The sequence below is a fragment of the Salvelinus alpinus genome, chromosome 25 (assembly GCF_045679555.1).
Source record: "Salvelinus alpinus chromosome 25, SLU_Salpinus.1, whole genome shotgun sequence".
Lineage (NCBI taxonomy): Eukaryota > Metazoa > Chordata > Actinopteri > Salmoniformes > Salmonidae > Salvelinus > Salvelinus alpinus.
The window spans coordinates 12416221-12432515 of NC_092110.1; the positions used below are offsets into that span (position 1 = coordinate 12416221).

Consider the following 16295-nt stretch of genomic DNA (forward strand, 5'->3'; position numbering starts at 1 on the left):
ATAAATATTCTCCATTTCTCCCTTTCCAAACTCCCACGTGCCTTTTCAAATCCATCATCCCAGCCCCAGCATGGGCCCTCCGCTGCTGTTGCTTGGCAACCTCGGTCTCGCTCTCGACAGCCGACCGCTCTGCTTGGAAAAGTGAAGTCCTCATGAAACACAACACGTAATCATATTGAGTAACACAGCTCCCGAAAAAGATACGTGTTGCTATGGTGATCCCAGTCTAGCTCATTCTCTGCTGTAAGTGGTTCCTAGAGTATAGGCAGCAGTGAGCGGTAGATTTGGTTGGCTGGGAAGGGAAGCAGGCTCAGCTCAGGATCGTTGCAAGACTTTTAGGACAGCCATTCGTTTCAAGCTAACGTGTCGACATCTGGTATAGGGTAGAGGGGGTACTGCCAAATGAACAGGGGGGGGGGGGTTCGCACCAATCCCATTCAGCCACTTAACTTCCCAGATAGTGATCTCCTTCAGGTTTCTGATATAATAAAATGAAACGTGGGCTGTATCTAAAATTAGATGCCAGTCATCAAATCATAGGTCAGGTAATTATCAGAATGGATAATTAATGTCAGTGAAGAAGCAGGGTGAGCAAAAATAAGTTGAAGGACAGCATGAGATATGGGTTATCAAACCGGTCCTATTCTAAATGTAATACAATTCCTTCACAACAAACAGATCCGCACGCACACATAAAGGAAAGGAGTTAAGGTTAAGTTCATGGTCTTTTATTGGAAAAAAAAATTAAAAGACTAGCATGTACAACTTGGAATGAACTAAACTGAACTCAAGATGAACAGTCTAGAGAAGACTCAGGTGTTGAAGACCCTAGATGCGCTGTAGATCGATTAAAACCCACACTCAACCATGGTCAGAGTCGAGAAACAGAAGATAAAAACATTGACGATACAACCGCGTTTCCTTGCCAAAAAGACTTCCCCTAGCAGGTAAATAGAGTCCGGAAAAACCAGACTCTCCAGCTCACCTCCCACCCCCTCGAATCATACCCAAAGTTCAACGCATAACAAGGAAACAGAAATCCAAATATTCCCAACATGCCAAACAGTTCTAAAATGATAATTTTTTTAAATGATCATTTTCTTAAAAATATATTTTTGTAATTAAGCAAACTGCAAAGGTCCCATTCATTTCATCTCTATGCGAGTTTAGTATGCCCCCCCCATATCCCATCCGAGCTCTTCTCTTTCTCTCAACATAGACTGTACCAAAACCCCACGGCGGTACCCTCGACACCGCTGTGGAATCAGAGTGAGCCCATTGGCTAGACTGCGTCGCCAGTCTCAAGCTGCATGCATGAAGAACAGAAACAGGAAAAGAAAAGAAGACGATTGGCCAGCCCAAACGTTACCATTAGCAACTGGAACCAATAAGCAGTTCGCCAAGTGCTTTCTTTAGTTGTTGACGGTTTTGTTTACAGGTATTATTTCTGTTATTACTGATGTCTAACTCATCTTTGGGGACAGGACCACTAACCAGTACATGCAGATAATGTTTATTTTTATTTATTTTTTTAATTTGTATTTATTTTTACTTTTATGTGGACTGATTTTTTCATTTTTCAACATTCAGTTATGTTTTCTATACAGAAACAGTATGAATAAATGTATATTTTTGCAAGAGGTAAGTAAAACATTTGACTGATTTTTTTTGTCTTCTAAGGTCAGGAGAAGGGTAGGGGAGCTTCATTTTGCTGTCATCATTTGTACAAATTCTGTGAACAAAAGAACAAAACAAAAACACATTAGGAGAATGAAGAAAACAACCAACCACTGATCAAGGCAGCAATTACATGTCAGATCCAGACAATCAAAAAAAATGTCAAAGACAAATCATAATACACTTAAATGAATCATCATGAAGACTGTGTATTACGTAAGCCAAATATCCTATTAGAGAGATGGACCAATTCTATAAGAAAGGGATCAGGATGACAGAACAGGTGGATCGGGCAGTAATAGGATGAGAAAAGAGGGTGATCGCAGTTGAGTGAAGAGAGGGGGATCAGGACAGTAAAAAGGAGAGAAGAGGGGCAATCAGGCAGTAGAAAATAATGAGGGGGATGAGAGTGGTAGAGTGAAGAGGGATCAGGCAGCAGAAAATTAGAAGAGGATCAGGGCAATAGAAAAGGGATGAGGAGAAATAAAACAATTGGGATGGTAGAAAGGGATCAGGGCGCTAGAAAGTGAGAGAAGAGGGGGATGAGAGTGGTAGAGTGGGATCAGGTAGTAGAAAGGGATGAGAAAAGAGAGGAATTGGAGCTGTAGAAAGGGATGAGGGGAGCGGCAGAAAACCAAGACTGGCTGTACAGTAGCATGGGAGTATGAGTTCGTGGGTGACAGCTCTACTGACTACAGGCCCCCATAGGGACACTGCTGAGATCGACTGTACACTCCTACACAGCAGAACGAAGCACTGTCCTCTTCTTACCTTCATAGTTGACCTGTCCGTCTCCGTCAATGTCGGCTTCTCTGATCATCTCATCGACCTCCTCGTCTGTTAACTTCTCTCCCAGGTTTGTCATGACGTGACGGAGCTCTGCAGCGCTGATGTAGCCATTCCCATCCTGCAAGGGAGAGATGGTGAGCGTCTGACATCTCACGGCAAACACACCTGCCTTTTCCAAAGGGACTTTACCATACTAATTTAAATGTATGCTTGCAGTACGCTCACTCTAGGACTGGCATGCATGCTACGTGTCACAGTACACTAGTGTGGATATTGGAACAAAGCCATGATAGTCTTTTTACAAAAGGGACTACCTTGTAACTGCGTATGCAGGAAGAGAAACCATACATGATATCACTGATCATTAGGGCTAACCCCATTTAGTTGACGGTCAATAGGCCGTTGGTCGTCCGAGATTTCTTTGGGTCAAGCAGTGGCAAAAACCTGTGTGATTGACGCATGCCTGAGTGGACTGCTCCATTGTGGATGCTGTTTGGATGGCACGGTTCATCAGTCTAAGACATTGTATATGGTTATATATTATGTAGTCACAATGGTGCAACAAATTTTAAAATATATATATTTTATAACAAACGCATTTTCTCCCGCTTTGGATAGGGGCCACTGTCCACGGTTCTGAAGCACATCAGTGCGCTGTTGAATTGGCCCCTTTTCCTAGCCCATGTTGCTAAGTGCATAATAGCAAAGTTAACAAGCATATTGGTGTTGAGAACAATGTGGTGGAGGCAGCAGAGTTAAGAGATGAGAAAACAGCCCTTGCCTTAATTGTCAAAGAAAATGTATTAGGACTATAATCAATAGCCTAACTGTTAAATGTGCCTGGCTTTAGGCTTAGTAGAGCAGCCTTGTATAACCACCATTGAGCTGTAGGCCTAAGAGTGCATCCTGTTTAGTATAAATACCGTAACTTAGGCCTATACAGGCTACTGTATCAATCATTCATTTGTACATGTTCTCACACAGCATTCATGATTTGAAATGCAATCAAGCATTTTATTTTTACAATAAAGCGAGCCTGGAATAATAAGCTTAAACAATAAACCGATCCATTTGGTAAATTGCATTCAATTGTTTAGTCTTTGCTCTAATAATAGGCTTAACAAAAAAAAACGTTAGACTCTCTGGTAAGCTTATAATTTATGTAGTGTTGTTTACGTTGTTCCAACCAGTCATAAGTTATAATGTCACCTATACAGTATCTGTTTGGCACACATAATATGCACGCAGCACTTGCTCCTTACCATTCTCTTGACCTCCAGTATTTTCCACAACTAGTCAAATTACACATCTGACTTCCCCTTTACCTCCTGAGCAACAGGTAAACATTCTGCGATTTTTCAAATGTATTTTTCATGTCCATTTTGCTGTCACGTGTTACGGTTCATGGCGACATGCATGAGATACATGTATGTATCACAGAGAGGGAGCAAGGGTTGAGGGAATAGAGAATGTTGTTTTTCCCTTAACAAATTAGGGATTTTGGTAACAAAGGGTGCTAGTCACACAGTAACTCGCTCAAGTCAATCAAATCAATTGCTGGTCAGACCGCCTCTAGGCATTTGTGTGAGTCTTAATTATTTCAAAACAGTTCACTTAAAGAATCAGACAAGCGCAGTGCATATAGTTGATTAAAAACAAGTAGGATGTGTCAATATGGAAAAACACACATTTTAACCAATTGATTAGTGGAAAGAACTCTTGGTCGACCAAGATTTTTTTATTTAGTTGGGACAGCCCTACCGATCATACACTGCTTGACAAAGAGTAGATAATTATATATATAATTATATACAGTGGGGAGAACAAGTATTTGATACACTGCCGATTTTGCAGGTTTTCCTACTTACAAAGCATGTAGAGGTCTGTCATTTTTATCATAGGTACACTTCAACTGTGAGAGACGGAATCTAAAACAAAAATCCAGAAAATCACATTGTATGAATTTTAAGGAATTAATTTGCATTTTATTGCATGACATAAGTATTTGATACATCAGAAAAGCAGAACTTAATATTTGGTACAGAAACCTTTGTTTGCAATTACAGAGATCATACGTTTCCTGTAGTTCTTGACCAGGTTTGCACACACTGCAGCAGGGATTTTGGCCCACTCCTCCATACAGACCTTCTCCAGATCCTTCAGGTTTCGGGGCTGTCGCTGGGCAATACGGACTTTCAGCTCCCTCCAAAGATTTTCTATTGGGTTCAGGTCTGGAGACTGGCTAGGCCACTCCAGGACCTTGAGATGCTTCTTACGGAGCCACTCCTTAGTTGCCCTGGCTGTGTGTTTCGGGTCGTTGTCATGCTGGAAGACCCAGCCACGACCCATCTTCAATGCTCTTACTGAGGGAAGGAGGTTTTTGGCCAAGATCTCGCGATACATGGCCCCATCCATCCTCCCCTCAATACGGTGCAGTCGTCCTGTCCCCTTTGCAGAAAAGCATCTCCAAAGAATGATGTTTCCACCTCCATGCTTCACGGTTGGGATGGTGTTCTTGGGGTTGTACTCATCCTTCTTCTTCCTCCAAACACGGCGAGTGGAGTTCAGACCAAAAAGCTCTATTTTTGTCTCATCAGACCACATGACCTTCTCCCATTCCTCCTCTGGATCATCCAGATGGTCATTGGAACACTTCAGACGGGCCTGGACATGTGCTGGCTTGAGCAGGGGGACCTTGCGTGCGCTGCAGGATTTTAATCCATGACGGCGTAGTGTGTTACTAATGGTTTTCTTTGAGACTCTGGTCCCAGCTCTCTTCAGGTCATTGACCAGGTCCTGCCGTGTAGTTTTGGGCTGATCCCTCACCTTCCTCATGATCATTGATGCCCCACGAGGTGAGATCTTGCATGGAGCCCCAGACCGAGGGTGATTGACCGTCATCTTGAACTTCTTCCATTTTCTAATAATTGCGCCAACAGTTGTTGCCTTCTCACCAAGCTGCTTGCCTATTGTCCTGTAGCCCATCCCAGCCTTGTGCAGGTCTACAATTTTATCCCTGATGTCCTTACACAGCTCTTTGGTCTTGGCCATTGTGTAGAGGTTGGAGTCTGTTTGATTGAGTGTGTGGACAGGTGTCTTTTATACAGGTAACGAGTTCAAACAGGTGCAGTTAATACAGGTAATGAGTGGAGAACAGGAGGGCTTCTTAAAGAAAAACTAACAGGTCTGTGAGAGCCGGAATTCTTACTGGTTGGTAGGTGATCAAATACTTATGTCATGCAATAAAATGCAAATTAATTACTTCAAAATCATACAAAGTGATTTTCTGGATTTTTGTTTTAGATTCCGTCTCTCACAGTTGAAGTGTACCTATGATAAAAATTACAGACCTCTACATGCTTTGTAAGTAGGAAAACCTGCAAAATCAGCAGTGTATCAAATACTTGTTCTCCCCACTGTATATAATAAAACAGTGCATTTGGAAAGTATTCAGACCCATTGACTCCTCCCACAGCCTTATTCTTAAATTGATTAAATAGCCCCCCCCACCCCCCCCCCCCCAATACCCCATAATGTGAAAGCAAAAACAGGCTTGTAGAAATGGTTGCCAATTTATTTATTTAAAAAAAAACACCCTGAAATATCACATTTGCATAAGCATTCAGACCCTTTACTTTTTTGGTATCTGTACATTACTATTTTTGATAACTTTTACTTCACTACATTCCTAAAGAAAACACTGTACTTTTAACTCCATCCATTTTCCCCTGACACCTAAAAGTACTTGTTACATTTTGAATGCTTAGCAGGACAGGAAAATGGTCCAATTCACACACTTTAAGAGAACATTCCTGGTCATCTACTGCCTCTGCTCTGGATGACTCACTAACACAAATGCTTTGTTTGTAAATGTCTGAGTGTTGGTGTGCCCCTGGCTATCCGTAAATAAAAAGAAAAATGGTGCCATCTGGTATGCTTAATATAAGGAATTTGAAATGAGTTATACTTTTGCTACTTAAGTACATTTAAAACCAAATACTTTTACTCTAGTATTTTACTGGGTGAATTTTACTTGAGTAATTTTCTATTAACTTATCCTCAAGTATGACAATTGGGTACTTTTTCCACCACTGCAATTGGAGTGCAGGAAATGCAGAAATGATAAGTGCTGAAATTTGTTTTGGTTGAATTGAACAGTATAAAACAAAATCAGAATGAAGACTCATTGAAATCACTTAGAATGTATATGTTGCCAACCTTGGATCGCTCACTACTCATAAAGCAAAATGTACAACTTTTATTATTCAAAAACTAAAAATAAAGTCAATTTTTTAAAACAAATGTGATATAATATTTTGGCCATGTCGCCCAGCCCTAACACACACACACCACACGGCTGGCACTATCCTTACCTTGTCGAATACCCTGAACGCCTCGCGAATCTCCTCCTCGCTGTCTGTGTCCTTCATTTTCCTGGCCATCATAGTGAGGAACTCGGGGAAATCAATGGTGCCGTTGCCTGTGGGGGAAGAAAGAGAAGCTTTATTTATAAAAAAAAAAAAAAAAAAAAAAACTTTAGACAGAAAGAATTGAAAGTTGCTTATCAGGGATTTAAGCCCCTGTCACAGTGGGCCATGTGTGGTCCAGAGTGGGCTGTGTACCACTACAACAGGCTCTGGAAGGGGTTGAGCTGCCTCTAATGCAAAGCAAAAGGGAGCCATGACAGGATCACAGAGAGAGGTTAAGGTCACTGGATCAGAACTTCAGGGGGCCTGGTTAAACCCTTTGGAGCAGACACTCACACCAACACTGATCACATTTAACCTGGATTAGTCTTGGCTCGTCAAGGGTGTGTGACGGGGAGGGGGGGCTCCAGGTACAGCGGAGTGAGTTTGTATGTGATCATGTGTGTGATTCCTGGTTAAGACCATTCCTCTGAGCACAGAGCTGTTCCCTCCTGACATACAGTTCCCCAGTTAATTAATGCATGTCTGTTCTGTTCTCCACTCCACATGTCCTCGTTCGCTCGGTCTGTGTGTATGATATATACAGTTGAAGTCGGAAGTTCACCCCAGGCTTAGCCAAATACATTTAAACTCAGTTTCACATGCCTGACATTTAATCCTAGTAAAAATTCCCTGTCTTAGGTCAGTTAGGATTACCACTTTATTTTAAGAATGTGAAATGTCAGAATAATAGTAGAGAGAATGATTTATTTCAGATTTTATTTCTTTCATCACATTCCCAGTGGGTCAGAAGTTTACATACACTCAATTAGTATTAGGTAGCATTGCATTTAAATTGTTGAACTTGGGTCAAACGTTTCAGGTAGCCTTCCACAAGCTTCCCACAATAAGTTGGGTGAATTCTGGCCCATTCCCCTGACAGAGCTGGTGTAACTGAGTCAGGTTTGTAGGCCTCCTTGCTCACACATGCTTTTTCAGTTCTGCCCACAAATTTTCCATAGGATTGAGGTCAGGGCTTTGTGATGGCCACTCCAATACCTTGACTTTGTTGTCCTTAAGCCATTTTGCCACAACTTTGGAAGTATGCTTGGGGTCATTGTCCATTTGGAAGACCCATTTGCGACCAAGCTTTAACTTCCCGATTGACGTCTTGAGATGTTGCGTCAATATATCCACATAATTTTCTGGCCTCATGATGCCATCTACTTTGTGAAGTGCACCAGTCCCTCCTGCAGCAAAGCACCCCCACAACATGATGCTGCCACACCTGTCCTTCACGGCTGGGATGCTGTTCTTCGGATTGCAAAGAGGCACTGAGTTTGAAGGTAGGCCTTGAAATATATCCACAGGTACACCTCCAATTGACTCAAATTATGTCAATTAGCCAATCAGAATCTTCTAAAGCCATGACATCATTTTCTGGATTTTTCTAAGCTGTTTAAAAGGCAGTCAACTTAGTGTATGTAAACTTCTGACCTACTGGAATTGTGATACAGTGAATTAAGCGAAAAAAATCTGTCTAAACAATTGTTGGAAAAATTACGTGTCATGCACAAAGTAGACTTTCCACAAATTTCTTGTTAACAAAGTGTAGTTTTGGCATGGTTGAAAAAGTAGTTTTAATGACTCCAACCTAAGTGTATGTAAACTTCCGACTTCAATTGTATATATCATTCCATTACGTATACAGGGCAGTATAGTACAGACTGACTGTTCCCCAGTGTGTGTGTGTTACTGTTGCATTCTATATACAGGGCGGGCCGAGTCCCTCATGTATAACGCACAGACTGGGTGTTTCAACTTCCCCATTGAGTGAATGGACGGGTACTACCGTGTGTGTAAACAGGGTGTACCACGGCTGCTCTGAGCTCCTTCCCTGGGCCCTCAGAGAATGTGCATCCCAGCAGAGCAGAGCTCAGAGTGGATTATGTCATGGATTTCACTAGGACATTATTACCTGCTGCCATTATTCAACTGGCTTTGTTGCAGGCAGTCGCTAGGTCTGACTGACCTAAATAGTGACAGTCAGTCATTATAATCAATGCAAGTACTCCCAGCACGAAGTTAGGCCGTGGATAAACTTGTCAATAACTCTATCAATAAGAATCAATGTTCATCACCGTTGGGTTGACTTCCAGAAGGGAGAGCAGAGAAGTGACTGAACACACCCACATCTGCATTATAACATAGCCCAAGGAGATGGAGTAGTACTTCGGTCTTGCTTAAATTCCCAGCTTTTACAGAAATTCCCTTCTTGCTTATTCCCTCCAGTTTGCAGGAATCCACCACACGGGGATTTCTAGAAAACCTGGGAACTTTACAACCCTAGTAGGATCCACTCCACAGTGATGTTTCCCCATAGGTACATATCTAGGATCAGCTTTCTCTTCTATAACCTTAACTATTAGTGAGAAAAATACGCATTCTGGTGCAACTTCACCCTACACCGTAGCAGGTGGAACTAACTCACCATCAGCGTCGACCTCGTTGATCATGTCCTGCAGCTCTGCCTCTGTGGGGTTCTGTCCCAGCGACCTCATAACGGTGCCCAGCTCTTTGGTTGTGATGGTGCCATCGCCGTCTTTATCGAACAAGGAGAAAGCCTCCTTGAACTCTGCAGAGAAGACAGCAACAGTTAGTTGTGTCCAAAATAAGAAAAGATCACAGCTGAGCTACATTAAAACAACTTGATTAGACAGTCACTGACTTATCTCATAATGTATGCCATTTAGCAGACTCTTATCCAAAGCGACTTAGTCATGCGTGCATACAATTTACGTATGGGCCATCTCATCTAGGTTACATTTGTTCATTGGATTGAGTGACATTTTCAAGCAATAATAAATCCCACCTCAGTTTGACCTCATGGGCTATGATATGGCCTCAGCTTGAAAGGATTACATTTGTTTATTGTCAAGGTGAGTGGATAAAACGTCTCGTCAACAACAGGTATGTCTGCTAGGTCTCGGTCTGCCATTACATCCAGAGCAGGATTTACAATCAGCCATCCGGAGCTAGCTAGCCGACATGCCTCACATGAAATATTCATACACAGCTGAAAACTGAAATGTGTGCGTGCAGGTGCGTTGAACTGTTTACCGGCAATCTGCTCCTCTGTTAGTTGGTCGGCCTGAGGGGGGGCAAAAAGAGGGGGAGGAGGGAGAGGAATAAAAAAAAATATCAATGGCTTTGTATTGTGACTGAAGACCGAACACAAGCAGCACTACAGAAAAACTGACCTATTTCTTCCTTTTTCCTTCCCAGTCCACCTCTGCGCAACAGATACAATACTACATAGTCTAGGCAATGATCCTGGTCAGGCTGCCTGTCTCTACTCTGTGACTGCTGAGCTACATTGCACATTAATGCCACGGAGGAGAGGCCAGGCATTCCCCACTTGAATTTAATATAGTCCTGGCCTACATACACACAATGCAGGAGTACAGTTAAGACACTGACCTACACAGAATCATATACACTTCAAGCCAAACCAGCCATGTTTCCCACAAAATCTGATATCACTCATGCAACTACACAGGTGTACTGACCAAAATGACCTACAATTAGAAAGCAACAGAAGGGTAGGCTAACTGGTTAATCTAGACTAGAGCCTGTGTTTCTGCTTACACACCACAGGCATCCCTCATCACGCAACCAGTTTCAGCTCCCCTATCATTCATACAGAGGGCATAGTAGAGTTTGGGGACCTGAAACTCGCCAAAGTGCAGGTCGGTGAGGTCAGCCACCAGCTTCTTTGCCTTAGGCTGGTCCTGCCAGGTGTCCGCCTTCCTCGCGTCTGGCTTGCTCTCCAGACATAGATTACTCTTCTTCGGCTTTCCATCGAACACCCCAGCCTTGGAGGAGAGGGCATCCATGGCCTCCCGCACAATCACCAGCCCCTCAGCCAGGCACTCTGCCCGCTTGGCATTTATGTTGCCTTGGCGCCTGACGTCCACCAGTTCAGTCTTGGTAATATGCAGGCCGTTCTTCATGTCCTGGACCTCTTTGACCACGTTGTCAATGCGACTGTTGATGGAGTCCACCAGCATTTGTAAGAAGGTCTTGAAGTTCCTCTCCTGCTGCTCAATCAGCTCCTTGTAGAAGAACTGCTGCTGGTCCAGAAGCTCATACACCATGGACAGAGAAACCAAGTCATCATCCCGGTAGCAGGGTGGCTTCTTGGGCAACATGGTTCTCTTATGTCTCCTCAGCCTGCCTGTCTGGAGCTGTTGGTCAGGTCTCTGGCTCCTAGACGTGGGGAGCGGTGTCAAGTCTCTGGGAGTGGGGCTCAGCTGGCTGAACTTAGCACCAGACAGAGAGGAGGACTAGACTGACCGATAGTGAAGCAGGGTTTACCTGACCTGAAGCAGGCTACTGTGGCAGTGATGTGACTGACTGGCTACCTCCCACTGTAGTGGCAGCCTAACAAACATGGGGCTGCTGTCTGTATTTGGATATCTTTGGGAATCCTAACTTCCACATGGGTCGTTTTAACAGAAGCTCTGGGGTTGATGTATCGTGTTGTGCTTTTCGCCACCTCGCAATCTGGGCTGTCAGCGTGGTGGTATGGTTACAGAAACCAACAAGGGGCCCTGAAGGATCGTTTCCATGATTAAAGCCCGGTCACGTGGTGCTTAGGGCCCCCCACCAGGTTGGTTGGACAGAAAGAGCATCCAGGGTCAGAGGCTAGATGCTGATGGCTCCCTGTCTGGCAGCCCCCCACACACAGAACACCCAGAGCCTGGCAGTGGCTGACTGTCACATCAAGGTGTCAGGTCTATTGTACAGTCGCTGTCAACTAACCCCTCTCTGATATATTGGCTTTCATCTAAGCTATACCTTGGCTTTGTTTCTCTGAACCATCAGCAGTATTCTTTGGCAGTGTCCCCAGAGGGGAGGTCCTCCTCCGTACCCCTGCTGGCTCCTCAGGGCTAGCCCAGTACAGCCCCAGCCTACAGGACCCCAGCCAGGAACACCCTTCTTCCCTCCAGCACCCCAGGCAGGGAACAGGACCCCTAAAACACACACTCACGCCACTATACGCACAGCCACACACCCATCTGCCAGGAATCTGACCTGGATTCACAAGCGCCACACAACCTCTCCAGGAATCTGGCCTCGATATGAGAACTAAAAACAGCATAGCTGCTGATCAGCGTGGTATTGCCACTTTCACACAACATTGACAAGTGGTCCCCGAGGGCCATGTGGTGGTAGTGTAGTGCCACAGAGAAAAACGTTTGTGAGTGATAGGCTTCTTGTCACTGCTATGTCCCGTTTGTGTTTCTGCCCACATGACTTGAGCTCCACTTTCCTCCTGAACACATCACATAGGCCTGTAGCAGAGGGATGGAGTTAATCAGACACTACCACATCATATGAGTGTGTGATATAATGTGCAGTGATATCATGGGGCATAGTAATCCACTAGGCTATATGATCACATACACCAAACCCACCCTTGCTCATCAATCTCTTTCAGAAATATTCAACACATTGGTTATTGCTGCTTATTGTTGAAATGGCATGAACATGGTAAATGTGCAACTTTGTCACAGAATGGTATATAGCCAAGGCTTTTTTCATGCATTACAATTACCCTACTTTGGCTAAATAATATAATTTGAGCTGGTTGTCCTCACGCGGAGTTGGGAGGCACTGCTAAGACAGTCAGTCACCCTGCATGTATACTAACAAAGCCCGTGGCCATTCAATGCCAGTAAAGCGAGAACAAAAAACAGTCCAGTCACAGTGCAAGGCATTTTTCCTACATTGTGTCAAAATACTAACTAATAGAGCAGATAATCTCAGAGTCTGTCTTTTAGCCATTTCTGCATGGAAACACACATTCATTTCCTGGTCATGGCACACAACAGGACGCCGTGTAAGGGTCAATGACTCCACAACTACAGCAGAGAGCACAGAGGACCCACAATCTTTCCGTTCACGCCCTCACAGCACAGCAGCACACAAACAAACACACACATCTAAAAAGATTTTCTGATTGCCCACCACACCCAATCAAACATCCGAGCAAGGGCCAAAACAGCGGACCCAATGTACCCAGGCAAGTGGGCACACTGATGTGCGTGTCCATATGAAAGGCTTGATTCAGAGTCTACAATCAGTAGCTTTGTTATCACCACTTTGGTGGAGACATTCCTTCCATGCTTTCGGAGAAACAATGTGTGCATTGAGCACAAGAACATAATTTATTTAGAGATTAATGTTTTCACGCTGTCCTCCCGCTGCTTATACAACACAATTAAGCCCTGCAATTTAGGCAGGCGAGAGAAATCTCATTGACGTTGATCCTCCTGTGACAACCGCAAAGTTAATTACTAACGGAAAACCACATGATATTCAATACATTGTTCTCCATCCGTGTATAAAAAGTGATATGACCAAGGCATAAGTCAAGCATCTGCATGTCCTGTCAGAGAGGGCAGCTATTCTAAAAGTATTACCATGTTGGCTATATCATCACTTTCGATCTCACACATAATGGCGCAGATTACATTTTCGATTAAATAGAGTCCATAAATGACCAGAAACCGTGATAAAAATAACAAGTCCATAAATGATTTGTAAGCATTGATGAACATTGAAAAGTGGGATAAGCAGATTGAATCAAACTCCATTAATATTCCACAAAGTAGCCTATAATACCATAGATGGGGTTCCCCTGCTGTCTCCTGAGGCCAAAAGATACATGAAACGACACATTTACATCGTTCAGACTAGTAACAGAACCTGAAAAAGATTGATCATATATCAAATGATACGATCAAGTGCATTGCTGAATCAGATCAAAGTCGCCTAATAAAAAAATGCAACATCGTGTCAAATATATTTAATCATTTATATAATTCTGAATGATAGTGATTTTCTGGGGGGGGGGGGGTGTGCGGTAGGCACAGCAGCATGCACAGGTCCCTCGAACAGCATCAACAGATAGCTACATTCGTTCGTCTGCCTGTGCATGTGGCAAAGGACAGAAATCTCAAGGGTTTCACAGCTTCCGTTTGATCAAAATTGGATAGCTCACATATTTTCTGTTACATGACCTTAATTAACACGTAACATTACCGGCTCATAACACCGATTTTGTTAAACATTAAAATCACAAACTGCGCCTGATTCACGGACGCGTATAGTTAGGTCTGCCTCGCTGACATGAAGCCATTGCCTCGATTATCAGCCTAAAATAAACTTTTTAAAGAGTTATCATGCGTCTTATATCCGACCAATATGAATTGTAGCCTCCAATACTCAAAGATATGACACCCAACAATCTGACAAGCCAGCATCGACGCATGATCACTCGAACCGTTCAACAGCTCACGCGAATCCTCCTCTGCAGGCAAACTTTGCATTCCTGCCTTTCATTATATTTGACTTAAAAAGGATAATATTTCGAATGCAACACAAAATATTATACTTACCATGTCTGACGGCGCTGGATGGGTTGGTTTTCTAAAACTAGACTACGAGACTGACCAGCTCCCGTGGACCTCTAATGATGGGTTGAAGTTGTGTATCTCTCGCGATCTGTGTCTATATAGCTTGGTGTATTCCTCCGCCGCTGAAAACCGTCCTCACTCACTTCCGCATTTTCCCACTGCAGGACAGGCAGCCTGGATCCCTCACTCCTCAGCATCAATTTGCCTAGCAGAGATTAATTGGCACTAAAAAAAGCTATTGACCACACACAGCACAACAGTGACACTTACATGGTGAAAGTAGGCTACTTACACACTCAACTACTCATACATCTACATTTGACCAGCCATTCCTTTATTTTTGAATTGTAGATGAGCAGCACCAGATAGAGATTTATATTTCAAAGGAAAAGGCACACATATGCATTACATTATGTTATTGGTGCATAAGGTGATAATGATAATCTGAGAATAATAGAGATTTATTTCAACAGATGATAGAGCTGGGAAAGTAAAAACACATAGTGATTCAAAGTTTTCGTGGCAAATTAACCATTTAAACCTCTGCAACAGAAGTAGGCAAGTATATTAATATTGAATTCATATTCATTTCCCAATATCAGTCATTGACAAATGTACCAATAATGGAGTTTTATAGTTGGACTCCTTGGTAATACAACTGGTGAAAATAAAATATTTATTTCCAATGTTTTGCAAACTCAGAACCAACTTGTTTCCAGAAGATTTCATGATATCCTAAATCTGTAATTTCTTCTAATAATGAAATTATAGAGAGCATGCCTTAGTAGGGGATCCATATTCAATATCTATAGCCTATTCTTTGTTATTCTCAAATAAAGTGAAAAGCATATATTCAGTTGATGCATTTGTATTTTGATCAGTGTATGCAAATAATTACTAGGTTGTGTATCTCGATTCTGCATGCTGTTTGTGATAATAAAAAACCTAACACCTAACACACATGTCATATTTACAAAAAAAATGTTGCAAAAAAAACAGTCAATTGTTGACATAGGCAGAGAATAGGTTGTGGCAGCGGCTTTGGTCATATGGCAAACAGTACAGATTGTAGTTCACTTCGACAAATGTCTGTCTGTGCACTGAATTGACAGGTTCCTGATGAGCTCGAGTTGGAACACGGGCGCTCTACTTTTTGCAACGCACTGTTGTATCTATGCGGAAGAATACTTTAAAACACACGGGCCTGTCTCTTTGTTGACGCTGGAGAAATTGCGGTTATTTTTGAGACGGCGTTCCTCATTGGCTACTGTGGACCTGCAATATTCTGTTCACTGTACGAGCGCCTAAGATTGGCTACGTTGGATCTGCAATGCGTCAAGCAATGGCGCCTAATGTTACCTCAGTAGTTTTGGAAAACGGTGTAACCGGACAGTCTACATTGTAACACTGAGTATTTTTGCAATACTGTAATAATTGCTTACGACAAGACGTTTCTTTCAGTCTTTGTAGTGTCTCAAAATGTTTCCTCCTCACCTGGCAAGGGCTCGATTTGAGTTTTTCGGGAGGAGTGGTGGTGATAGGCGATTGGTCACCGCAAACATACACGGAACATGTAGTCGCGGGATTTTAAATGACGGGTTTCGATGAAGGAATAGAGAATTACAATATTAGAAAGCTTGTGCTGATTCCAAGTCTATTTTGTAAATTAGACCAGTACTGAATACAAAAATCAAGATTTACTATGGCTAAACAAACTGTTTAATAGTAATTAGGATTGATTTTACAATCAATGGACTGGCAAACCATTGAATTAACGATGAGTCCCAACAATATTCCCGCTTTAATCAGTCTATGGAAGTGACTGATTGATTCATGCTCAAAGATGAATAGGCTAAACTAAATCATAAAATGTGCATTCAAGATAACATGATTTAGCCTAAAATTATAGCTACTACCCCTCCAACAAACCACAGTCGCT

The 16295-nt window shown here is 42.8% G+C and overlaps 1 protein-coding gene across 1 annotated transcript; it reads right to left on the reverse strand.

Annotated features, from left to right (window-relative positions):
- Positions 1-712: 712 nt before the first annotated feature.
- LOC139553380 (calmodulin-1) lies at positions 713-15917 on the reverse strand. Its single transcript, XM_071365651.1, has 7 exons — positions 15851-15917; positions 14339-14561; positions 9993-10023; positions 9364-9507; positions 6840-6946; positions 2449-2584; positions 713-1732 (listed from the first exon to the last, which is right to left on the reverse strand). The coding sequence occupies exons 2-7, from the start codon at positions 14339-14341 to the stop codon at positions 1704-1706; spliced, it is 450 nt and encodes a 149-aa protein (XP_071221752.1). The 5' UTR covers positions 14342-14561; positions 15851-15917; the 3' UTR covers positions 713-1703.
- Positions 15918-16295: the final 378 nt, after the last annotated feature.

What these genes read in the sequence shown, in the direction of transcription:
- LOC139553380 (XM_071365651.1), bottom strand. An exon ending in AACAGAGGAGCAGATTGCCG is followed by an intron (nt 9,508 to 9,992) that starts GTAAACAGTTCA and finishes TCTTCTCTGCAG; the next exon opens with AGTTCAAGGAGGCTTTCTCC. An exon ending in CGGACAGGTCAACTATGAAG is followed by an intron (nt 1,733 to 2,448) that starts GTAAGAAGAGGA and finishes TTTTGTTCACAG; the next exon opens with AATTTGTACAAATGATGACA.